The sequence below is a fragment of the Panthera tigris genome, chromosome B2, assembly GCF_018350195.1.
Source record: "Panthera tigris isolate Pti1 chromosome B2, P.tigris_Pti1_mat1.1, whole genome shotgun sequence".
Classification (NCBI taxonomy): Eukaryota; Metazoa; Chordata; class Mammalia; order Carnivora; family Felidae; genus Panthera; species Panthera tigris.
In genome coordinates this window covers 106,495,244-106,521,614 of record NC_056664.1, presented here as the reverse complement: position 1 = coordinate 106,521,614, position 26,371 = coordinate 106,495,244, and the positions used below count along the sequence as shown (strand labels likewise).

The window sequence follows — 26,371 nt, the reverse complement described above, 5'->3', positions numbered from 1 at the left end:
ATCATTCAAGGAATATTCTGATGTCCTAAACTGTTAGAAAACAAAAACCAGAGCCAGAGGACCTTATAAACAATTAACCACATTTGTTGTCATCTTAGAAACCAAACTGAATGCTATCTAACATTCCATGTAATAGCAGCCATAAGAGGCTTCAAGGTGGCCTGGAAAATCAGGTCCTGGAGTTCTTGGTAGCATATACTTGACTTCAAATCCCTTCTTTAAGGATATGACAAAAAAAAAAAATGGAAATTTGCCCCTTACATTAAACCAAACTATCACAGGAAGAAACATTTTACTTGAAGTTTGTTCTCTTGAAGGCCAGTAAAATAGTGGTCCAAAGATTATTGTCCAAAAGGCTAAGAAAGCTTTACAGCCTGGTCTAATGATTTATATTTTTTCTTTATAAGTGCTTTAATTACATATAGAGGAGAAGAAAATAATATATATGTTTTAATCAGATTAGTTTCAGAACAAATAAAATAACACATTAGAGAAAAAAATTACTTAAAAATAGTTGTATTTATATTCCACAATTTGCTCAAATACTGGTTTTCTTATAAACTTTCTACAGGATGTTTTTTAAACAAATTCTTCACATTGTGTCTTGACTATGTACTTACGGAATTTCAGGGAAATAGTTCTGTATGTTTTTATAGCTTAATTTGTACTAAAGGGATGGCAGATGGTCACATGCAGTCCATGTGGGATTCTAACATGACATTTAGTGAGTTTTCTGACGTGGACCATCCCTTTGATGCTGAAGGTAATGCATCTGTTGAAAGAAGTGATTGTAGATTTGGATTACTGCTCTCTGCATCTTCCAGTTTTTCTGTGTTGTCTTCCCAATTAATGTGGAATCTTGTAACTCTGGGATTAGATGCCAAAATGTTCCTTTGAAGCTGAAGGAAGAAGGAAATATATAAATAGTAAACACTAAGAAAGTTAGATACTACATACAAATAGAAACTTAATAGAATGATTCTTTACCTTAGTACTCCTAAAGGGCCAAATTCATATACAAAGGCTAATTAAGTAAAGCACCTTAACCCAACACACAAGGACCAGGCCTACAGCAGACATTATTATTTTAGCTTAATGGAAACAGGATATGGAGAATCTGAGAGAATTCATCCAGATCTCTTATAAACCAATAAAATATCTAACCCCTTTATACTTGTTTCCTAAAAGGGAGAGAATCTCTTCTTCTTCTTGCAGATGAATTCTTCATAGAACGCTTTATCTCACAAACTAGTATGCTTTGTAGATTGATGTGGTATCTTCAGTAATATTTTCAAAGAAAATGAAAAATTTCTTCAAATATAGTATCTCATTATTAGTGGTTTCCTACCTTTTAATTATTATGGTTCACTCTCAGAATCAGTATTCTAGTTTCTTCTCTTTTTGCTATACAAGGTGCCATATAAGTAACTAATACACGGAGTCAATGTAAGGTCCCATACCAGGATTAAGCATTCTGGCCTTATTACCAGAAAAAACATTCCACTTTACTCCCATGTAATTTTTCTTGCATGATCCAGCAGATGGGGTGTTGTGTTCAATCTCACATAAATGATCAGTTACTAAAACTGTTACAGTTCCCAAGAAAAATCATGAAATACTAAGTATTTCAGAGAATCTGTATTTCTGAATCACAGGTTTCAGATTCTCACTCAGAAGCCATTTTCCATAACCAGAAATATTTGAGACCTTTAGGTTAACCTCTAAGAATAGCAGATAAAGGAAAACCTACATATGCGTGTGTGTGTGTGTGTGTGTGTGTGTGTGTGTGTGTGCGCGCGCGCGCCAATTTTTGGAAGAGTTACAGACCAAGAATATCATTGAATAATCATGAATTTCTATGTTGTAAAGGCTGAAATGAAAAGAATTATGATGTGTGGGAAATGCCATGCAGCAGCTGTAAACAACTGTTTCTTACAGGAGGATTTTTTCAATTTTCTAAATCATCAGAGACTCTCAAGGTGCCTGACCAACATTAATTACTCATGATTCACTTGGAGGTAGGGTCTGAGGTCAAGTATGGGTAATGGAACAATTAGTTTGCCCAGTTAGCACAAAGACCTCAAATTTATTTTGTCTCAAAGGTATTTTCATAATATAGTATGAATTGGCACTTGCTTAATAGTAAAAGTAATGAAAGAGGAATAGTCAGAACATTACCTTAGAAAAGTCTGGTTTTACTGGCGGATTTTCCCTTAATTCTGTCTCAGTATATTCATTATTTACATAATAGCCAACTCTAATAAATTCTTGACCCCGATAGGTGCATGTAATTAGCACAACTGTTACACCTACTGCATCTGCATCTGGAATGAGTCCTGGATTAGGTGCATCAGCCTAGAATAATTTAAAAAGAAAAGAAACACACGTCACAAAGAGGCAAGCAAGACTGGAGTTTTAGTTACCTTGAGCATCATGAATTAAGGGTACAGCAACAAAAACTTAGGGACATCATACTGGGAAGGCAAATGTTCATTTTTAAGATTGACTTAAAGCCAGAAAATATAGTTCAAATATTTCTCCATGGTATACGTAATTACTCTGGGTACCTGAAAGCTTCACTACTTCTATAGGAAGATAAATCTAGCTACACTGTGTGGTAGTTCCTGAGGGATTGTGCAATATTCAATTATAAAACCTTTTATAAAATATAGCAAATAATTAAATCAGTAGTCTCATTGATTCTACCCTTTTCCAGTCATAATTTTCTTTTTGTTTTTGAGAGTGAGCACAAGTGGGGGAGGGGCAGAGGAAGCGAGCATCTTAAGCAGGCTTCATGCCCAGTACAGAGCCCGGTGCAGGGCTCAATCCCATGACCGTGACATCGTGGCCTGAGCTGAAATCAAGAGTCAGATGCTTAACCAACTGAGCCACCCAGGCACCCCTCCAGTCATAATCTTCAAACCTAAATTAGTAAATATTCAATGATCTCCAAATAGCCTGTTGGCAGCAAATGTTTATTATACCAGTTTCTCTATTATACCCAAGACACACAGCCACTCTCCCACCTGTCACAGATATTCTAATAGTAAATTAATATCAAATTGAAAATGGAATAGAAATAGCTATTCAGCAGATTCTCAAAAATATTAAACTACTGTGAATGACTTTGATAGGCACTAAAATATAGTGTACTATTTAAACCACGCACACTGGAAATACAGTGAAGGTAAAAATTGGTTTGAGCAGACATACTCAATGACCTTGTTTTAAATCCAGCTGCTGAATCTTGAGTGCAGAAGGTGAAGCAAGTGAGCTAGAGGAGGTGGACAGCATGAGAAAAGGCTAGGGCCCTGTGGCGCTACGTACGGCTGGAAGGAGTCATAGACTGATGGGCACTGACACAGACCTGAGGCAGCCATTCTGAATGGTAAATGGATAGATTGTCCCAGCAGATTAGCTTACTTTTGCCAGGACACTAACGAACATCCCTGAGCCTGGTGAACACTTCAGCCGTGGCCTTGGCTTGGGAAAACCCCTGTCCAGCATTCTCAATCAGGCTGTTTGAATTATCAAAGACCAATGATTATTGTATAGTTATTACATGTAGATGACACAAAAAAGCATAAAATATCTATCTAGTCTAAAACATCTATCTAGGCCGAAAAGTTAAGTCACCTTCTGCTTCCCTACCTCCCACATCCAGCCAGTCTAACACTTCTCATCTCTCAAGTCTCAGTTCGTGTCTTCATGTCTTCTCTGGAATCCTGTTGCAACTTTCTAACTGTTCTCCCCTAGCTCGCTTGCTATTTTGCACTGTTGCCAGCATTAGCTAGGCAAAGATCCATTCCTATCCCTTCACCAATTTTAAAAATTCCTGATGATTACTCCCATTTCTGAGAAAAAAAATCCCTTCTTTAACTTCATTTATAAGGCCCTTCACAATTTGTCTCCAACCAACAGCTCATTCACATTCCCTTTATTTCCACACCTCTTACTCTTGTTCTAGAATCAGAGTTCTTTTAAATGTACTGGTAATCTTTCATGCCTCTGTGCTTTGCGTATACTGTTACCTTGGCCTGTAAGTCTCTTCCCTAACATCCTAAAAAATTCATCTAAGTTTGCATAAAATGTATCCTTTAGTGAAGCCCTTCCTAATTCAGAAGATAGAATTAATAGTACTGTTTTTGTACTTTATTACTTGACACAAATCCTCTTTAATGTATGTCCAATAATTTAAATGTGTTTATCTTTCAGTTGTTGCTGGGATTCTAAGCTTTGTTCTGGGCAGAAATCCTGTCCAGTTCATCTTTATAATTCCATGTCTGGCACAGCTCTGGGTGCACAGTATATGATTAGTATTTTGAAATTCCTGCATAACTCAATGCCTGACCTAAAGTAATTTATGATCATTTTAGAGAGATATCAGCAGGGGTATGAAGGCCTGTCCTGAGAATATGCTGTTTGTCTTACAGATCCTGTGTACCCCTACTGGAGGGGTTAGGTTACTTCCAGGGTACCCAAAGAGCTTCTAATGTTCTGGAAGTTCGTGGAGAATGGGGAAACAGAGGTAGTTTAGTACTGCTATGGAAACTTTCCTCCCATAGTGCTTCCCATTCCCTCAGTAGATTGGTTCTAGCCATGTTTGTGTTTTAAAATTTGATTGCCAAAGAATTCAACTTGAGCAAATCCAAATTCAAGTAGAAAAACTCACAGTCCTCTCAGATCACTTAAGATGAAATAACAGAGGGGTGCCTCGGTGGCTCGGTTGAGCATTGGACTTCAGCTCAGGTCATGATCTCAGGGTTCCTGAGTTCAAGCCCTGCACCAGGCTCTCTGCTGTCAGCATGGAGCCCGCTTCGGATCCTTTGTTCCCCTCTCTCTCTGCACTTCTCCTGCTCATGCTCTCTCTCTCTCTCTCAAAAATAAATAAACAGTAAGAAAAAAAAGATGAAGTGATAGGTAGAGATTTTTAACGTCAACCAGCAGTAGTACATAGATGTCTGGACATCTTCCTGCCAGCCTTTGACACACTCATAAGAAAGGCATGTTTATTCATGGCAGACCAGGGGAATACTATGTAGTTTGTTTAAAACACAAAACAAAAACTGTAGATTAGTCCCCTTTTTGCTGATAATGGTGAATTTTTTTTAAATACACAGGGTGACAGTCTGATTTACATTGCATGGTGCTCTTTCTCTGTCCTTTTTGGCAATATGAACACTGATACCAAGGTAAAACTACTGGAAAATCACTGGAGGGAAATATCTTTGAATATATTTTTCACTCCAGCCAAAAGCTTAACAGTGTTCTTAACAACATAAACACACAGAAAAGATCATTTAAGGGTTTGTTTCAAAGCCAAAAGATTTATTTGCAGGTTTTATAGTAGCATAAAAAGGTCTACCAGTACAAATCAATCCAGGTTTCTTAACCACATCATGAATTATCATCAGTGAATTATGGGTTTTCCAAGCTTATGGGTCAAAGCAAATACTTCTTTGTGTAATAATTTCAAGAACTTAAGACACAAGTGTGTTACAAGCAATGGGGCAGGATGTGAAGCAGTCTGTCAACTGCAGTGCCTCCCCCTACCCATGTCTTTCACCAAGGTTATGCACTCACATGACTCAGGTCAACAGCACTTTTAATGAATAGATATGAACTAATATATTTGAGCTTTTCTTAACCATTTGTTTAGATACAGTAAATTATTTGTTGCTTTTTAATAAAAAGCACTAAGGAGACTACAATTCTGATTCTGTATTTAGGAGAAGGGAAGGATAGGTAGCAACTCTATAGATACCATGTTTATGATACATGATTCATGGCCCAGATTCATGGCCCATATCAGATGGGATTATCTGACCAACACTATTCATTTAAATTGAAAATGAAAAAAAAAAAAAGGGGGGGGACATCAGGGGTAGAAAGAGTTAATGTCCTTCTGGATGAGGTCTTTTCAGTGGGTTCTACATTAACTGATGGGACTCTGCTGTGTATAAATACCTGTAAGAAAATTAATAGTTTTCTTTTTGAAACCTATGAGTAGTTACTCTTTGGGCTATTGTAAATATCTCCCTGTAATAAGCATGGATAATTGGGAAATGACTGAATAGTTTTAAACAACCATTTAACATAGATTAAAAGAAGTAACACTTTGAATACAGAAGACAGTGTCTGAAGCCTTGGTACAGACCCAAATACTGTCAGTGGTATCTGAGAACATAATTTGTATTGGAATTTCCCCTCACAAATAATAAACACAGTAGTAGATTTGTAACAGTAATTCTCCATAAAATGTGTAGATTAGATGCTTTAGTAAAACACTGGACTTTAATTCCAATGATCCAAGATTATGCAGATCTCTCTAGTAGCATACCTAACTAACCTAGCTCAATCATGGAGTGTGCTGAAATAAAGTTGTTTCTGTGGTCAGTACTCCTAGTGGCTGAAACCAGAAACCAAGATGCATATTACTAACTATACCAGTTAGTAGTATGCATTCAACCCCTGTACTGGCTGCTAGACAGCCACAGGTCTGATACTGTCGGACTGTCCACAGGAAGAGCCCCGAGTTAACCACAACGTGTGCCATGACACAGTATAAGCTTTACTGCATGCTGTGCACACTCTGGAGTAAACATCACATTAACCTCTCAGCACACAAAGTCAAGAGGTGGCATTCCTTTATGCTACAGAGGGTGCCTAAAACACAACAGAAGCAGATAAAAAGTGAGCGCAGCAGAAGCAGAGTGATTTAACCCAAAAGGAAACGAGTGAGGACCATGAGATATATAGTTTAGAAACGTATTTGGCATACATATTTACCAAGAACAATCTTACCTGAAATACAAACATATGCCTTCCTGCAGGAACAGGGCCCACTAAAACAGAGTCTAAAACTTGATCGTATTCTTCACTTTCTGCAGAGCCCACATAGATAATTTTCCATTCCAAGTCTAGGGTTAAAAACCAAAACATTATTTCATATTCAGTAACTACATTATGAGATGATATCAAAGACCCTATTTTAATGTCCACTTAAGCCAATTATTGGTTGCTGAAATTGACTTCTCACAGCAGAAAGTCCAAAAAGGCACTGAACTGCTCCTTATAAAATTCTTACATTTCTTAACAGAGTTTCTCAAAATGTTCTTTTGTGAAACACTAGTTCCTGGGCAGGGCTCCTCATAAACAAACCAACATGGCCAAAAACTTGGGAAATGCTACAACCTTGTCTTAAGGATTCATAAATAAAGCACACTGGCAGAGTGTTGGGGAACTTCCTTCGGTCAAGAACACCAGTAACGTTAATTCAGCATTTCCCAAGTTTATTTGGCTATGGAATCCCTCCCCACTTTTTTTTCGTATGTTATCTCTTAACAACCTACTTAAACACTTTGGAAGGGCTGCCCCATACTATATTGCACAGATCCAAATCACCAAAGAACTCCAAAATGGAAAAGTTATTAACAAACTTCCCTTGTGGCTTAGAAGGGGCTTCAGCTCATCAACTGTCAAAGGGACCAGTCAGGGTTTTTCCTCATGGTCCCTCTTCATGTCATATTCTTTAAATTGGGAAGAGGAAACCAAGGATCCTTGTGCCACTTTATACAACAGACTATATACAGTGGGAACAAGCATCAGGAGGAATAAGACACGCTGAAGTGCAACCCAAGACATTTTCTGTAATTCAACTGTTACATGTAATTCAGCTTTTATTGAGCACCTCTACAGTGTGCTCTGCAGCAAGAACCCAGAGGTGGGTAAAATGACTGCTTTTTCAAAGGAGCTTCCTGCTTAGTAGGGGGAAGAAGACAGCTCTGCAAATACAGATTACCCGAGCCCTCCTGGTCCTGAGGGTGTTTAGCACAGTGCGGCCCACCCTTGGATTCACTTCGCTGCGACTACAGCACTCCCAGAGGGGTGTTTCTAGGTCACTGAGAATCTAGTTCTAAGTCAGCACTTTCTGAGGACCTATTATGTAAGTCATGGCTCTCTTCTAGACCACTTACATTTCTGTCTTCTAGCACATTTCCAGATGCAGGGTCCTGCATCTGACATCTCACGAGATCATCTATTTGTTGATAAAGATTAAAAGAGGAAAGAAGCAATATGAGTATCTAGCTAGAAGGAACAGCAAGTATCTGCTGAAGAAGCAACGAGGCTGGGCTGGTGCAGACTGAATAAAGGGGAAAATAACTGACCCTTAGCTTGGGTGTGAGGGGCATGGCCAGATTATGTAAAGTTTTTGGTTTTGTTTTTTATTTTTGACAGAGTGTGAGCAGGGGAGGGGCAGAGAGAAAGAGAGGGTGATGAAGAATCTGAAGCAGGCTCCAGGCTTTGAACTGTCAGCAGAGCCCAACGCAGGGCTCAAACCTATGAGCCGTGAGATCACGATGTGAGCCGAAGTCTGACTCTTAACCAACTGAGCCACCCAGGTGCCCCAGATTATGCAGAGTTTTAAAGGTCATCGTAAAGATTTTTGGCTTTTACACTGAGTGGCACAGGAAGCTATTGGGAGGGTTCTGACTACAGGAATAACATGATCCACTTTTCATTTTAGAAGGATCATTTTGGCTCCTGTGTTCAGTATGGATTGTGAGATTGTGAGGGTCAAGAAACAGGGTATTTTAACAACTGAGGCAAGAAATTATGGTAGCTTGGACCACATGTAGCCATAGGGATGAGAGCAAGGACACTCTGGATAAATCTTGAAGATAAAGGCAGCAAGAATCCTTTTTTGCAGGGGGTAGGGGATGAAATCAAACAGGAATTTCTTTTGGACATGTTAAATTTGAGATATCTACTAGATAGATACCTAATAAAATTACAAAATTAGTGCCTAGTGACATAGGAAACCCAAAAGCCAAGTGGAGAAACTTTTAAGAAAGGGGTATAAAAGCTATTAAACTTAGTCAAGTGCGAGTAAGACTGGGAACTCTCACACGAAGGTTTTCATATTTTGTTCATTTTGTATGTATTTATTTGTACTAATACATATAGTGCTCTTGGCCTCCTAATTGGTAGAAAGTTGGCATTTGTAGTCTGGCATGGAAACATAGTCAGAATTTATAAACTTATTTTGTAAAATACCTACTATGTGCTGAGCATTGGTCTTACCAATTTCACACCTGTTATTTAAATCTCAACAGCTTTATCATATGGATTTAATTATACTATTATGCAAACAAGAAAGTTGAGGCCCTGAGAGGCTAAGTAATGTACCCAAATTCACACAGCTAGCAAACTCAGGAATCAGAACCTACACTATGTCTCTGCAACTCCAAAGCCTGGGCTCTTTCCAAAACCAAAACTAGGAAGATGCATTCTTCCATTTCTGCTCTCAAATGAATAGTGGAATAAAGGAAATTAATTGTGGCGGGGGGGGGGGGGGGGGGGGTTGGTTAGACCAGAGGCTATAGGAAGATGATCTACCCTTAAGGAGCACAGGCTGTAACTCAGGGAACACCTGTACCTTGATTTCTATCTGATGGAATCCTTGCTATAGCTACTGAGTTTAAAATGCTCAGTACTTATTTATAAATTAGCATCAATTGTTTTATTCTTACTATTTTTTTTAACTCTGCTTTCATTTTCCTGTCCCTTGTATTTGAAGGAGGAAGGGATAGAGTCAGATGCACAGGTTATCTGCTGAAGTAGTTTAATCATTTAAAAAGTTAACTGTTTCGGGGCGCCTGGGTGGCGCAGTCGGTTAAGCGTCCGACTTCAGCCAGGTCACGATCTCGCGGTCCGTGAGTTCGAGCCCCGCGTCAGGCTCTGGGCTGATGGCTCGGAGCCTGGAGCCTGTTTCCGATTCTGTGTCTCCCTCTCTCTCTGCCCCTCCCCCGTTCATGCTCTGTCTCTCTCTGTCCCAAAAATAAATAAAAAAAAAAAACGTTGAAAAAAAATTAAAAAAAAAAAAAAAGTTAACTGTTTCATCTAATCATGGAAATCCCGGCCTGCAAGTATCTGCATTTATGGTTGGGAGTGAGGGAAGTAACCAAGTGAATTTTAAACTAATTACACTGCTTGGGACGATCTGTGATCTAGTGGAAAGTATGTAATCTTTGGGAATTAGAACAAGCCTGAAGTTTAAAAGCATGAAACACCATGTTCAATTCTGGTACATTGTAAGTATTCGACTAATAGTAGCTAGAATTATTGGTACTGACCAACTTAAAAAAAAAAAAAAAGAAAGAAAGAAAGCTCCATTCAGTAGAGAAAGAATCAGTAGTCCACAGAGGGCATAACAAAGATTAGCAGGAAGGTCAATCAAAACGTGTACAGACTTGGGACCACCAGATCAAACACATCCTGGGTCTCCTAATCAAATTAAAGTATGAAAAATGGTGGCCAACATCTGGTGTGGGACTTGAGACAAAATTATGAAGTGAAAATTTCCCTTCAGAATATTCTGTAGTTTCATTTTAAGAATAGATTTTTTAGAGATCCGCAATATAAAAGTATGGAACCTGTAAGAAGCTTTTGCTAAGTAAACTCAGTTTCCTTAATCCACATAGCCTCTAGGTGGAGTACACAAGCATGGCACCTTTTTGAAAGATTCCTTTGCAGCTTTCAGTATGACTCAGCTTAAACTCTTTTTAAAAATGCTAAATAACCAGTCTTAGTGCTCTGGGATAAAGTGTACAAGTGGAAGTAAGCGTATTGTTGACACTAGTATCCTAAAAACTCTGATGTCCTTCAGCTGAGTTCTGATTAGGTCCCAGGTAAAAATGGAACGTAATTCTGCTTCCATGAATGGTGAGTTTCAACCATCCAATGCCAAAGCCCTGTAACATCATGAATCATCTATCACCCTTGTCCAAAACTGGCTCTTAAAATGGAAGGCATCACTTGAGAAATACCTGTACTTTGAATAACTTAAGCTTAAAATGCTATAAGTTGGAATGATCCATGGTTTCTCTTGCATTTGCCAATTTTTATATACAATTGGCAAAAAAAGTTAAGATTACCAACTGGTTGGATAAGAAAAATTGGCCTGGTAGTTAAATGGTGACAGTAGCACTCTGGGAAAGTAATCAAATGGTTTCAGAGTAGTAAGAAAAATCCCCTTTAATTTTATTATCAGTGATCTATTAGAAGTTAGTTTATTTTAATAAATGAATCGTCTTTCAAAATGGGACCTACATATTATATATGTGCATATATGCTTTATATATTCATTAATACTTACTGAAGAGCACAGATTAAAGTGTTATAATTACAGGAGATGGTGGAAAGCACTGAGTACAGAGGACTGTTACTTTATATACGCCTGTACAACTTTTAAAAAGTTTATTACAATGAGCATGTATTGCTTTTATAACTTGAAAACCTAACACCCTACATAAAATACATTTTGTGGATATTAAAAACTAATTTTTAAAGTGAAATTGCTTTATATGCCATTATTTGCATAATTTTAAATGCATTTCGCTAAATATACTTGTAAGTTCAAATAAGTATGTCCTGTTTAATTGTAAAATGACCATTGATGAAGCTAATTTTTTTTTTTCAAATTTTGAAAAGTCAAGCACTGGATTATTTTAATAAAATTTACGAGCAAATATTAAAAAAAAAGCCTTGACAAGTTTTAGCTTCCTAAATATTTGTTACTGCATATAATAAAAATATTTTTGGAGACCTTAATACAGACTTAGAAAAAAGTAGTAAAAATTTTTGCATTGCCATTAGAACTTTACCTTTTATTTCCTGGCCCACTTTTGTATTTTATGCTCAGGGTGTTTGGATGAGTTATTTTAATTAGATTTCAACACGTTCTTGAAGAAAGTCTTTCAGACTACTGAGAAGCCAGTGATTTTAAGTCCTGGGAATTATTTAAGTGTTTTACTTATTTTTGCTCTTGGGTTAAATGTAACTTTATAGCTTAGCAATATTTTTCTTCTGAGCGAGAGGAGAGAAGGTTTCAGTCATTACGGAACAGGAGTCCACGCCGGTCGGGGCGAGCCTGCGCGCCAGCATCCCCGGGTGCCCCGAGCATCCCGGGCGCGGGCCGGGGAGTGCCGCCGGGGAGCACCCGCGGTCCCCGGGGAGCGCCGGCGCCCGGCCCGCTGCGCCGAGGGGCCGAGCCTGCGCCCGCCTCCCCCGCTGGTTGGTCCAGGGAGCCAGAAATCAGCGCGAGGACAGCCTCGCTCTCCTCCCCGGGGCGGCCGGGCACGGCCACCCAGGAGAGTAGGGCAACTCCAGCGTAAGCTCTAAAAATGGATTTGCCTCTCGCTCGGGGGCAGGAAGGTGGGCAGGCGGGGCGCCGTGTTCGTCACCCGCGGCGCGGAGAGGAGGCGTAGTGACGCCGGGGTCGGTGGCCCAATTCTCTACTCTTGGTAAGATGGCTCCGCTGCTAACTCGCCGGCGCGACCACACACATGCCTCTCCCTTCCCAGCCTTCGTGCCGGGGCCGCGGAGGCCGTTCCCGGCGCGGGGCCAGCCCGGGGCGACCCCCGGCCGGCGCCGCGGGCGCGAGTGCGGGTCTAGCGAACCTCCCGCCCGCCAGACAAAGCTGACAACATGGCTACCTCCGCTCGAACAAGTTCCTCGCAAGTTGAGCCACGGCAGGCGCCCCGGCTGCGGCCGAACGCCGCGCGCGCCTCGGCGGCCGTCGTCCATCAACTTCAAGTTTCCCTCCGCAGAGCCGAGCCTGCCGCCCGTCCGGCGCCGAGCACCGGCCGCCCGCGCGAGGCCGGGCCCGGGAAACTTTCAACGTCTGCAGCCCGCAACTGACAGCCCGGCGGCGGGCGGGCGCCCGACTCACCTTCAGACAGGTCCTCGATGCACTCGAAGGTGATCTCGAACTGGAACGGGTTGTAGAAAGGAGAAGGGTTATCCAGCACCACTACATTGTTCACCTGAACCTTTGCCATATTTTGAAAAAAACACAAACAATGGGAACGGGGCTTGTTGCGGCACAATAAAGTCCAGCGCGCGGCCGCTCGGGAGAGCGCAGACCCCCGCCCCGGCGCCTGCCCGACGTCGTGCAGCGGCGACTTGAGAAACTTTTTTTTCCTCTTTTTATTTACACGGGAGCACTCCACAGTGTTTTGCAGCTTTCCTATTTCACTAAACTACAGCCCATTCTGCTCTGATAACTAGCAGCGTTGCCCGCGATTGGCTGCACCCAAGCTCTGACCCTCCTCCTCCAGCGAGGGCCTCGGCGGTGAGCAAGATGGGCTCCCGCTCCCGGAATGGACTCGGAAACTTTAACTGCGGCTCCACCTGCTGGTGTGGATTAGGACAAAGGCGGAGAACAAAGTGAGTGGAATACGGGCTGGGAGGCCCGCGCGGAGGCCGCCGGCGGCGGCGGGGGGGAGGGGCGGCGCTGGCCCCGCCCCCGGCCCGGCGGCTCCCGCGCCTCACGTCGGGCGTGGCCGCGGCGGGGCGGGGCGGGGGTCGGAGGAGGCGTGGCCGCGACGGGGAGGCGTGCTCGCGGCCGGCGAGGCGGCGGGAGGGCGCGATTCTGGGCGACGCCCGCCCCTCGGGTTTGCTTCGTGTGGTTTTTGGGTATTTTTTTTTCTCTTTTAACTCTCTTTTAACATCAGTCCAACTGCTGTGCAGTCTCTCTACTGAATTTAATAGATGTGATTTGGTTGTCTACACTCGGTTAGATTCAGCTTCCTACGTACTGGGTACATTTGGGGTAGAAAGGGTTGGTTGCAGTGGAAATAAATTGTATTTTATAGACCCAGTGCCAGCTCGAACGGAGCAAAGCCATTTTGGAAATCTAGTTCTTGGTCAATATCTGCGTTTGGGCACTACAGCGCCGTTAGTTAAATAGACACAAAATGAAGGGCAAAGAGAGAGGCTTTTCCACGCATACTTTGCATGAAAAATCTAAATAGGTAATATTTGGGCTGCACCTGAGTCGTCTTCCCGTTCTAATCTGGAAAACCCCAGAATAAGAAAAAGATTACCAACGATGTGATCAGTTACACCCCAGTTTTCTGCCGTTTCGTGAGCATAACAGGAACATAAAAAGAGAAAATGGAAGTGTCAGGAAACCAAAGGGCAAAAAATATGATAGGAAAGGGAAAGGAAGAGTAAAGAAGACAGCGGCATACCAGGGCATGTGATTTTCAAAAAATTTATGACCCAAACCGCTAGTAAATAAAAATTTGTGGCACCACAAACAAGTTTTGAGGAGTCGGCTTGATTCGTCGGCATTCGTGTGGATTCATTTCTGCTGTTTAACTACCACTGTGGGGAAAGGGAGAGCTTTTAACACGTTTGTGGGGTTGTTGAACAATTTCTGTTTACCTAGTAAGAGTGCCATAATGATTTATTACCTGCTGTTCATAAACCATCAGTTTTTTCCTTAAGTGTTTCGAGTGAAACCACTGATCTTGACTAATTAAATTCAGAAAAGTATTACTTCTTAAGTATCATCTGTGCTGAAAGAGTTGTTTCTTAGTATAGTGCCCAGGATTTTGAGTTCTCATTCTTTGGGCATTTTTCATACTAAATAGATTGCTGTTGATGAGGCTTCTTTATCTGATAGATAGTCTTTTGAAAGTTAATATGGAAAAGGTAATACCAGGCCTCCCCATATTTAGAAAAACTGGAGCAGGGGTTTCTCATTTTATTGTTAATGGATTAAACAGTAAAATAGGACCTACCAGAAAAGGCTTCCTCAAGCCCAGTTGTTTGTGTATGTTACACTAGGAGCCTTAGTGTGGTGATAGATGCAAATTACTGTGACTGATAAACTATATTCTCTGTTCACTCTATTAGTGCTGGTCTTAACACTAGCCAAGATAAAGTGTCAATTGCTATATGCTGTTAAGATACACTAGGTAGGTAAGATAAATGGCCATAGAAGATTAAAACATGAGTCCTTTGAGAATGGTATATGCAGTTTTCTGATTATTGCAGGCTCTCTTAAGAGGAGATTCTAATTCACTTGCTTTATAAAAATGACATTATAAGCTTGGTAAAATAAAGTGTATTTTGCAGTCTGACCATAGGTGTGTCATAATAAGGTATACCTTATACCATAAAACTTGCTTTTGGTGGATATGCAGCATCAAGAACTGAAGAGATCTACCTGGATACCACTAGTTTGGCTTATTTTCTTTAAAACTGTTTGTTTAACATGTCATGTACAACAGTATTTAAGGGGAAAGTGACCTTCTTTAATAGGCCACTGGAAACCGCAAATAGTGGCTCGAGGCCTCTCATGTTGTGTGTCCTGCCTTAACTCTTTTACTATTGCCTTTCATAAACATTAAAGAGCCTTTGAGCATCTTTTCCAATAGTTTCCTTCTTCACCTTTTACAGTACTTTACAGGAAAGGCCAAAGGGGTTCCCAGATGTGCCCTAGTATATTTCTAAATAAGCTGGTATTTCACAGAGGGAAAAAAAAAATTCTAAAAGCATCACTCTAGTTTCAGAGACAATCTATAAGATTGCTGGACAACTTTTTGGTGACTCTCAAGCAGCTGATCATATTGTAACAGATGGGTCACCATGAGTATCTTCATTTATTAAGTACCAAAGGGGGCCCACTTGATGCTTGGAGGGCTGCAAAGAATATAATCCCCAAAATTGCTTCCCTCCGTGTAAATTCCCTCTGTATGGAGGAAGGATGGCTGAAGGAGATTGTTTGGACTCTAAGATCAATAAAGACTAAACTAGTGCCAAGGACAGAGATAAATGAACCTAGTTAGATATTGTTATAGGCTGAATTGTGCTCCCCCCTCCCCCATTCATATGTTGAAGCACTAACTCTCCAGTACCTAGGATATGACTTTATTTAGTGATAGGGCCTTTAAAGAGGTGGTTAAGTTAAATGAATTCCTGAAAGTGGGCCCTAATCCAATCTAAATGGTATCCCAGAGGAGGGAATTTGGACATGAAAAGAGACAAAGGGCACACATACACAGAGAAAAGACCATGTGAGAATACAGCAAGAAGGCAACCACTTGCAATCCAAGAAGAAAGGCTTTCAAAGAAACCAACCCTGCGGACACCTTAATCTTGTACTTCTAGCCTCCAGAACCGTGAGAAAATTATTTACATTGCTTAAGCTACCCAGACTGGTATTTTGTTATGGCAGCCCTTGCAAACTAATACAGCTATAATTTTTTTGTCCACATAATTAGGCTTATTTGACAATCTGAGTTTCTTTAATCCAATTATTGGTCTGTTATCACACCTTTCTGTGGTGTAAAATGAAGTGGTCATTTAGCCATGCCAGTAGGCTGTGGTGGGGTGTGGAGTGGTTCCTGTAGCTACTCAGAGAAGTACCTATTGGTGTCGGGCATATAGCTTAAAATCTGAAGGGACAAGATGCAGCTTGCCTCCTCTACAGACGGCTTCTAAAAATCTTAAGCTTGAAGTTAAATTGAAGACACACACAAAACAAGATGAAAGAGTGAATTAAAATGAACTAGTATTAGATTGAATTAACTGAAAATACATTGAATTAAAATGTATTATAACTAAGATATAAATCAAGTCTTAGCTCCTGCCTGCTGCGGAAGTTATAGGAATGGAAGTGCTAACCTCTTGCCTTTGTTCAAATCCTGGATTTCCACCTGGGGTAATTACATTAGTCCTGTGTTTAACACTCTCTAAAGAGATATTGTCCCCATCTTTTAAAAAAAGTTCTAATTTAAGGCTTGTCGTAGTATGCTCTTTAGTTAGTTTAAAGGGCTCCTTATTATTTATTAGTTATAGAATGTCAAAATTTAATAATAGTTTTAGATAAGATTTTGTGTATAATTGTAGAATGTTGAGATTTGCTAGAGTTGATATTTCTAAAAGGAATAAATTCTACTGTAATGATTTTAATAATTTATCATATAGAGAGCATTTATTATGTGAAATTATTGTGCTCAGCTCTGTAGAGTATTCAAAGATGAAACATACATGGGCATAATCCTCATAGACTTTATTGGCAGGAAAGATAACTGTGTAATCAAGTCTGTATGGTACAGAATAGAAAGTGTTATGTAACTTTAACCAGTTATTGTTAAAGTTCTGTGGGAGGCAAAATATGGTATCAAAATAAAGGCTGTGTGTGTGTGTGCCCATGTGTATAGTATGTGTACGTATATTTGGTATGATATATATATGGTATGTATGTATATCTATATATGGTATGATGCTTTACCATTTGCTTTTTTTTTATTAATGTTTATTTATTTATTTTGAGTGCGAGAAGGAGCATGCAAGCAGGGGAGGGGCAGAGAGAAGGAGAGAGAGAATCCCAAGCAGACTCTGTGCTGTCAACATGGAGCCCCATATGGCGCTTGATCCCAGGAACCATGAGATCATGACCTGAACCAAACTCAAGAGTTGGGTGCTTAACTGACTGAGCCACCCACCAGCCCCGATGCTTTCCCATTTGTAAAGAACTTTTAAATGATCTGCTTTGGAACCTCAAAACATCCTGGTATAGTAGGAGGGTAAGGTATTATCATTTCCACATAACAAATAAGGACACTGGTGCTCAGAAACTCATTCCTTCCAGCCCCTGAGTGGCTCAGTCAGTTAAGCGTCTGACTCTTGACTTCAGCTCAGGTCATGATCTCACAGTTCGTGGTATCAAGCCCTGTGTTGGGATCCTAGCTAACTGCATAGAGCCTGCTTGGGATTCTCTCTCTCCATCTCTTTCTGCCCCTCCCCTGCTCGCATGTGAACATACTCTCTCTCTCTCTCTCTCTCGTTCTCTCTCTCTCTTCCTCTCTCAAAATAAATAAGTAAACTTAAAAAAAATAAACTCGTTCCTTTATTTGCTGACCTTGCTTCTCTATTCTCTCTCCTCTGTGTCTGATATTTAAAGTGGCCTTTATGTGTAGAAAAAGCAATTGTATCCGGCTGGCAGACACCATGGTAATGTCTTGATTAATGAACTCTTGGGGAACAAAGTTCCATGAATGAGATTAGCCCAGGTATATACTAGTTGTGAGAAGAAGCCCAGCCAATGCAAAACTATGGGCCTCTCCCCCTTGAGGCACCGCAGGTGTCAAGCCTCCTGTTGCAGAAGGGATATCTGGGGGGAGGATAGAGCTATCCCTCCTGGAATGCATCCTTATGCTTTTTGTAAGATTTCCATATTTGTTACATAATGTATGTCCCCACCCCCCATTCTGTGTTCCACCTCATTAATAGCAGTTTTGCTGTTTTGTGTTCATTTCTACCCATCATTAGGTTACAAGTTTGTTGAAGATATAAACTATATCTGATCCCTTATCCATAAATGGACTCTACTGTGAAACACCCTTTGGATAGCTATCAATGATATCAGTTAGCTTTCTGAAGCACCATAATTATATTTGTTGTTGACATTTGTTGATGTTGATATATTGTTTCTGACCAGAAGAATATGAATGAAAATGCTTAATAATTATTGTCCATTTCTTGAATCTAGTTGTTTTTTGTTGTTTTTTTTTTACCATGTGTTCTCATTTCTCCTATAAACAGAGATCCTTCTAAACTCGTTTTCCTCTTGAACTCAGTCTCCACTCATCCATCTTCCTTCTTGTTTTACATTCAGTCCTTTTCTCTTTAACCCTCCACCTGTCTTGTTCATTAGAGGCTCCTTTCTTTTCCTGATACCAGGAGAAATGTGTGATAAGTAGAGAGAGGACTGAAATCTTTAAAACCTCTCTAGGCTAGAGCACTGCTTGCACAAAGCCACTGCTAAGCATAGCAGCGTTTCTAGCTGGTTACTATAGAGACAATCGGCATTAGATGGAGACTCACTTGACGGAAGCTAGGCAAGGATGCTTCATGAGATTGGAGGCCTTATATGCAGGATCATGTGGAAAAGGCCAAATACTCGGAAGGATAGGAAGGGGAAAGGTTTCACAAATGAGCTACTAGGTAATTGGTAGATTTTAGGTTGCTAGAATCTGTGACTGCCAAAGCCTTGAATCCAGCATACAAAGAATCCACTTCTCAGAACCTCAGTATGATTACACAGTGATTTTTTTTTTTTAAATAATAGCTATGCTGCTATGAACATTTGTTTACAAATTTTTGTACAAGACCTGTGTTTCCATTTCTCTGGTTTACGCTTAATTATTGCTGGGTCATATAGTAACTCCTCTTGAGGAACTACCAGACTGTTTTCCAAAGTGGCTGCATCCTTTTACATTCCCACCGGCAATGTGTGAGCAGTCCAATTTCTTCACACTGCCACCAACCCACTTGTTATGCCTTTTTGGTTATAGCCACGGGTGATACGCAAAGTGGATCTCATTGTGGTTTTGACTTATATTTCCCTGATGGCTAAAGATGTTGAGCATTTTTCATTTTCTTATTGGCCATTTGTATACCTTCTGTGAAGAAATGTCTATTCAGATCCTTTGGTCATTTAAAAAAATTGGGTTGTTTGTCTTTTTCTTACTGAGTTGTAAGAGTTCTTTATATATTTTAAACACAAATCACTGATCAGACACTTTCAGAGTCTTGTATTTATCAGGCTTGGAAATTTTTTCGCCCATTCTGTGAGACAGTTTTTTGTTTTCATGGGTTTTTGTTTTGTTTTGTTTTGTTTTGGTGGTGGCCTTTGCTGCCCCAGAAGCTTTTAATTTTCAAAAAGTCTAAAACTCAAAAATACTGCCTGATTCAGGGGTCATCACAATTTACACCTGCATTTTCTTCTAAGAGTTTTATACATTTATTTTATTTTTGTTTTCTTCCAGGATTTTAATGGTTTCATTTTTAAAACTTTTTTATTATAAATTATGCAATTTGTTTGAACTAAAAAAAACACAACCAGTTTTCTCATTTCTCTCTCCCCACCAATAGATTGGCAACCACCAATCTATTCTCCGTATCTATGAGCTTGGTTCTCTATATCTATTAGCTTTGTTAGATTCTACTTGTAAAAGACATCATGCAGTATTTCTCTGTCTGACTTATTTCACTTAACATAATGCCCTCAAGGTTTATTCATGTTGTTGCAAATGGCAAGATTTCATTTTTTTTTTAATGGCTGAATAAAATTCTATTGTGTATATGTACTACAATTTCTTTATTTATCCGTCAATGGACACTTAGGTTGTTTCCATGTCTTGGCTATTGTAAATAATGCTGCAGTGAATATGGGAGTGCATGTATCTTTTCTAGTTAATGTTTTTGTTTTCCTCAGATAAATATCCAGAATAGAATTGCTGGATGGTTTTCCTCTGAGAGTTTTATACTTCAGCACCTTATATTTAAGTCTTTGACCCAGTTTGCATTATTTTTTGTATATGAAGTGAAGTAGGGGTCCAAATTTCTATTTTTGCATGTGGATGTCCAATTTCCCAGCAGTTTCATTTGAAAAGACTATTCTTTCTCCAATGAATTGTCTTCGAACCCTTATCAAGAATGAATTGGCCATAGGGGCACCCGGGTGGCTCAGTCGGTTGAGCATCCAGCTTCAGCTCAGGTTATGATCTTATAGTTCGTGGGTTCGAGCTCCTCGTTGGGCTCTGTGCTGACAGCTCAGAGCCTGGAGCCTGCTTCGGATTCTGTGTCTCCTTCTCTTTCTTTCTCTCTCTCTGCCCCACCCCAACTTGGTGCACAAGGGCATGCATGGGCTGTCTTTCTCTTTCAAAGATAAATAAAAATATTAAAAAAAAAAAAGAATGACTTGATCATAAATCTATGGGTTTATTTCTAAACAATCAGTTTTGTTCTGTTGGTCTGTATCGTTATGCCATTACCATATTGTCTTGATTACTGTAGCTTTGTAGTAAGTTTTGAAATCAGGATATGTGAGTCTTTCTTGTTCTTTTTTTAAGGTTATGTTGGCTATTTGAGATTCATTGAATTTCCATAAGAATTTTAGGATCATCTTGTCAATTCCTGCAAAGAAGACAGTTGAGATTTTGATAGGGACTGCATTGAATCTGTAGATCCCTTTGGGGAATATTGCCATCTCGACAATATTAAGTCTTTCTGTCAGTGAACATGGGAATTTTTTTGTTTGTTTAAGTCATCTTTAATTGATTTCAACAATGTTTTGTAGTTTTCAGAGTATAAGTTTCACACTTCTTTTATTAAATTTATTCTTAAGTACTTTATTTTATTATTTTTTTTAATGTTGATTTATTTTTGAGAGAGAGAGACAGAGCATAAGCAGGGAAGGGGCAGAGGAAGATGGAGACACAGAACTCGAAGCGGGCTCCAGGCTCCAGACTATCAGCATAGAGCCCAACATGGGGCTCAAACTCACAAACTATGAGATCATGACCTGAGCTCAAGTCGGACACTTAACTGACTGAGCTACCCTGGTGCGCCTAAGTATTTTATTCTTTTTGATGTTATTGTAAATGGAATTACTTTCTTAATTACATTTTATATTCTTCAATGCAAGTGTATAGACATACAGTTGATTGTTTTAAATTGATTAAAAATTTTTAAAAATTGATTTTGTATCCTTCAACTTTGCTGAACTCATTTATTAGTTATGATAAATTTTTAATGGATTCCGTAGGATCTTCTGTATGCAAGATTATGTTATCTGCAAATAGAGTTAGTTTTACTTCTTTGTTTCCCCTCTAGATGCCTATTATATCATTTTTGGCCTAATTGCCCTTTCCAGAACCTCCAGTACAGTGTTCATAGTCAGAGTGAACATCCCTATCTTGTTTCTGATCTTAGCAGGAAAACATTCAGTCTTATACCATTAGGAATGATGTTTAGCTGTGGGTTTTCTGTGGATGCCTTTTATCAGGTTGAGAAAGTCCCCTCTGTTCCTAGTTTGTTGAGTGTTTTTTCATGAAGGAGTATTAAATTGAGTATTAAATTAAATTAATTAATTAAATTAAAGGAGTATTAAATTGTCAAATGCTTTTCCTGCCTCTGTTGAGATGATTATATGCTTTTTGTCATTTCTTCTATTAATATGGGAATATTACATTAATTGGTTTCCAGATGTTATATCAATCTTATATTTCTGAGACAAATACCACTTAATTGTGGTGTAGAATTCTTTTCCTATATTACTGAATTTGGTTCACTAGTATTTTGGGTATTTGTTTTGCTAGTATTTTGTTGAGGATTTTTGTATCTGTAGTCATAAGAGATACTGGTGTTTAGTATTCTTGTGATGTCTTTGCTTTCTGGTATGTGGGTAATATGGGTCTCATAGAATGAGTTAGGAAGGATTCCTTCCTCTTCTACTTTTAAAGAAGAGTTGTAAAGAATTAGTATTTGATTCTTCAGATGTTTGATAGAATTCATCAGTGTAGCTATCTGTATGTGTAGGGGGAGGGGGGTGAGTAGTATGTTATTATTACTAACTCAAACTCTTCACTTATTATAGGTCTACAAAGATTTTCTTTTTTTCCTGAGTCAGTTTTGGTAGTTAGTGTCTTTCTAGGAATCCATCAGTTTCAGCTAGGTTATCTAAGTAGTTAACACATAGTTGTTCATTGTATTCCCTTATTATCTTTTCTTTTCTCCAAAGTCATTAATAATGTCCCATCCTGGATTCCTGATTTTAGTAATTTGATTTTTCTCTCTTATTGGATTAGTTACCAAAAAAGGATTGTCAACTTTTGGTTTTACTTTCTCTATTGTTTTTCTATCATCTATTTCAGTTTTATGCTCTAATATTTATTTGACTTTGGGTTTAGTTTGCTTTTCTTTTTTTCTTTCCCCCCACCCCCTCAGTGTCTTAAGTGGAAGCATAGACTATTGATTTGAGATTTTTCTTCTTTTTAAATGTACGCATTTATAGCTATAAATTACTCTATAATAACTGCTTTAACTGCATCCCATAAGTTATGGTATGTTGTGTTTTAATTTTCTTACCTCTCAAAGTATTTTCTAATTCCTTATTTATTTATTTATTTATTTATTATTTTTTAAGTAATCTCTACACCCAATGTGGGGTCTAATTCCTTTTTTATACAGCCACTTATTCATTGCACGTATGCCTTTCTACACTGCCTCTGACAAGTAGACATTCCACCTTTGCTTATATAGTTACTTTGATGAAAAGTTAGTACTTTGCAGAGTAGCCAATTCCATTTTATTTATTTTTTTTAAATGTTTATTTATTTTGAGAGAGAGGGCACAAGCAGGAGATGGACAGAGAAAGAGGGAGACACAGAATCTAAAGCAGGTTCCAGGCTCTGCACTGTCACCACAGGGCCTCATGCCAGGCTGGAACTCAGGAACCTGCAAGATCATGACCTGAGGCAAAGTCGGATGCTTAACCTATTGAGCCACCCAGGTGCCTCAGCCAATTCCATTTTAAACACCTCAAGTGTTCCTCTAGTTCCCTGTAAAACTCTGCATGTTGGTCTCTGTTATTTCTTTTGAAGCTGCCCCCAATTAGGCTAATTCCTTTTCCATAGGTTAGTTCTCTAAATATATAAAAATTATTTTTTCTTCACCAAATCTTTCTTTCAGGCTAAACACACTCTATGCCATAAACTATTCTTTAAATTGCATTATTTCCTTGTCCTTTATTATATTTTTACCCTTCCCTTTTCATTAGTATTTCTTTTAAAATGTGATGTCTCAAAGTAAACACTAATACTCTAGATCAAGAGTCAGCAACCTTTTTTCTGTAAAAGGCCACATATAAATATTTTAGATTTTGAAGGCCAGTGTTTGTCACAACTACTTACCTCTGCTGTTGTAGTGTGAAAGTAGCCATCGACAATAAGTAAATGATGGGCATGAATGTGTTCCAAAAAAAGTATTTTTACAAAAACAAATGGTTGGGCCAGATTTTGCCCACAGATCATAGTCTACTGACTCCTGCTCTAGATGTTATCTAACTAGCACAGAAGCCAGTGTGATTGAATCTTCACTTGTGAATACTGTTGTCACATTAACATTTTTTTAAGTTGTATTAAAGTGTTTGTCTGATATTAGCATAGGCACTGCAACCCTCTTTTGGTTACTGTCTAAAGTATGTCTCTTATAGACAACACATAGTTGGATCATGTTTTTGTATTCATTCTACAAACTGCTTTTTATTAAAGTGTTTACCCTATTTACATTTAATGTAATTACTGATGGGGTAGGTTGTATAAATGCTGTTTTCCACTCTGTTTTCTACATGGCTTATGTCTTCTTTGTTGCAATATTCCTCCATTACTGCCTTCCTTTGTGTTTAATGTAATTTCTTGTGTATCATTTTAATATCTTAGTGTTTGTTTTACTCTATTTTTTTTTTTAGATATTTTCTTAGTGATTGTTTTGGGGGTTATTATAACATCTTAACGTGAAACCAATCCAGTTCAGATTATTTTAATAGTATATAAAAATTTTGTTCCAATATAATTCTCTTTCCCCTACATTCTTTTTTAATTTTCTAAAAATGTTTGTTTATTTTTGAGAGGAGAGAGACAGAGTGCAAGTAGGGAAGGGGCAGGGAGAGAGGGAGACACAGAATCCAAAGCAGGCTCCAGGCTCTGAGCTGGCAGCACAGAGCCCAGCGTGGAGCTCAAACTCACGAACCGCAAGATCATGACCTGAGCTGGTCAACTGAGCCACCCAGGCGCCCCATCTTTCCTCTACCTTCTTTCATGCTATTGTAATACAAATTTCATCTTTATACATTACCAGCTGATCAACACAACTTTATAATTTTTTCTTTCTTCAATTTTCTCTTAGATCAGAAGAGAGAGAGTTACAAACAAACCTACATTGATACATCTTTAATATTTCCTTATGAACTTTACTGGTGCTTTTTATTTCTTTATGTGGATTCGAGTTACTGTCTTAGTGTTCTTTCATTTCAGCCTGAAAGATTCCCCTAATATTTCTTGTAGGTCAGTTCTGTTACCACTAATTTGTTTTTGCCTAATATTTTTACTTTACATGAATGAAATTGTAGAGTATGTATTCTTTTGCTCAATATTATGTTTTAATATTTCACCTATACTGTGTTTAGCTGTACTTTATTTTTTATTGTTGTGTTATTCCACAGTATGAATATACCACATTTTTAAAATGTATTCTACTGTTAATGGACTTTTGAATCTATTGTGTGATTTTTTTTCTTTTTCAGTCTGTTGATGTGACAGATAACATCATTTGATTTTCACTTTTTGAACCAGCCTTGGATACCTGGGATAAATCCCACTAAGTCATGATATATAATTCTTTTGGGTATTCTTTTTGTATAATTCTTATTGTTGGATTCAGTTTGCTAATATTTTATTTGAGGATTTTTTCTTCTGTGTTCATGAAATATATAGGCTATAGTTTTCTTGTAATGTCTTTGTCTGGTTTTCATATTAAGGTAATGCTGGTACCATAGAATAATTTAGGAGGTATTCCCCCTACTTCTGTCTTCTGCAAGAAACTATAGAGAATGTTTATAATTTTTTCTTTATATCTCTAAGAATTCACCAGCGAAGGCATCTGGGCCTGGTACTTTCTATTTAGAAGGTTATTATTGATTCAATTACTTTAACAGATATGGGCCTATTCAGATTGTCTGTTTCTTCTTTTGTGAGTTGGCAGATTGTGCCTGTCAAGGAGTTGTCCATTTCATCTAGGTTATCAAATTGATGGGCATAAACTTGTTCATAATAATCTTCATTATCTGTTTAATTTCTGTAGGATCAGTAGTGATGTTCCCTCTTTCATTTCTGATATTAGTAATCTGTGTCTTTTCTCTTTTTTAATTAATTTATCAATTTTATTGATCTTGTCAAAGAAAACAGCTTTTGGTTTCAGTGATATTCTCTATTGATTTCCTGTTTTCAATTTCATTGATTTCTGCTGTAATTTTTATTATTTCCTTTCTTCTGCTTGCTTTGGATTTAATTTGATCTTCTTTTTCTAGTTTCCTAAGGTGGAAGCTTAGATTATTAATTTTATATCTTCTCTTCTAATATATGCACTTAGTGCTGTAAGTTTCTAAGCACTGATTTCACTGCATCCCACACATTTTGATAAGTTGTATTTTCATTTTGATTTAGTTCAAAACATTTTTAAATTTCTCTTGAGCTTTCTTCTTTGATCCATGTGTTATTTAGAAGTGTGTTGTTTAATCTTCACATAATTTGGAATTTTCTAGTTCTCTGTTATTGCTTTCTAGTTTAATATCATTTTAGTCTGAGGAAAGATTTATGATTTGTCTAATAAATTTGTTAATCTTACCGTCCAGCATGTGGTCTATCTTGGTGAACAGTCCATGAGATCTGGAGAAAAAATTACATTCTGCTGCTGTTGGATGAAGTTGTCTATAGATGTCTGTTATATTCAGTTGATCGATGGTACTATCAAGTTCAGTTATGGCCTGCTGATTTTCTGGCTGCTGGATATGCCCATTTCTGATAGAGCGGTGGTGAAGTCTAACTATAATACAAATTCATCTATTTCTCCTTTGAATTCCACTGGTTTTTGCCTCACCTATTCTGAGGTCCATAATCATTGAGGATTATTATGTCATTTTGGAGTGTTGACCCCATTTTACCAGTATGTA

The 26,371-nt window shown here is 38.6% G+C and overlaps 2 protein-coding genes across 5 annotated transcripts in view; one reads left to right on the top strand and one right to left on the bottom strand.

The window, feature by feature from the left end:
- The window catches only part of MCM9 (minichromosome maintenance 9 homologous recombination repair factor), a 111,342-nt gene that overhangs the window by 28,002 nt on the left and 56,969 nt on the right, over positions 1–26,371 (top strand).
- Positions 441–13,262, bottom strand: ASF1A (anti-silencing function 1A histone chaperone). Of its 4 annotated transcripts, XM_042987085.1 has the most exons (5): positions 11,667–12,484; positions 7,977–8,038; positions 6,805–6,920; positions 2,179–2,355; positions 441–899 (listed from the first exon to the last, which is right to left on the bottom strand). In XM_042987085.1, the coding sequence occupies exons 2-5, from the start codon at positions 8,023–8,025 to the stop codon at positions 687–689; spliced, it is 555 nt and encodes a 184-aa protein (XP_042843019.1). In that variant the 5' UTR covers positions 8,026–8,038; positions 11,667–12,484; the 3' UTR covers positions 441–686. The 4 variants fall into 4 exon arrangements, with proteins under 4 accessions (XP_042843019.1, XP_042843016.1, XP_042843017.1 ...); XM_042987082.1 differs by lacking the exons at positions 7,977–8,038; positions 11,667–12,484 and adding an exon at positions 12,734–13,262; XM_042987083.1 differs by lacking the exons at positions 7,977–8,038; positions 11,667–12,484 and adding an exon at positions 12,498–12,719.

Coding starts and splice junctions, on each gene's coding strand:
- ASF1A (XM_042987082.1), bottom strand. CDS start 12,842: ATGGCAAAGGTTCAGGTGAACAATGTAGTGGTGCTGGATAACCCTTCT. Junction 6,921..12,733: donor CATCGAGGACCTGTCTGAAG/GTGAGTCGGGCG, acceptor TTTTAACCCTAG/ACTTGGAATGGAAAATTATC. Junction 2,356..6,804: donor GGCATATGTTTGTATTTCAG/GTAAGATTGTTC, acceptor AAATTATTCTAG/GCTGATGCACCTAATCCAGG.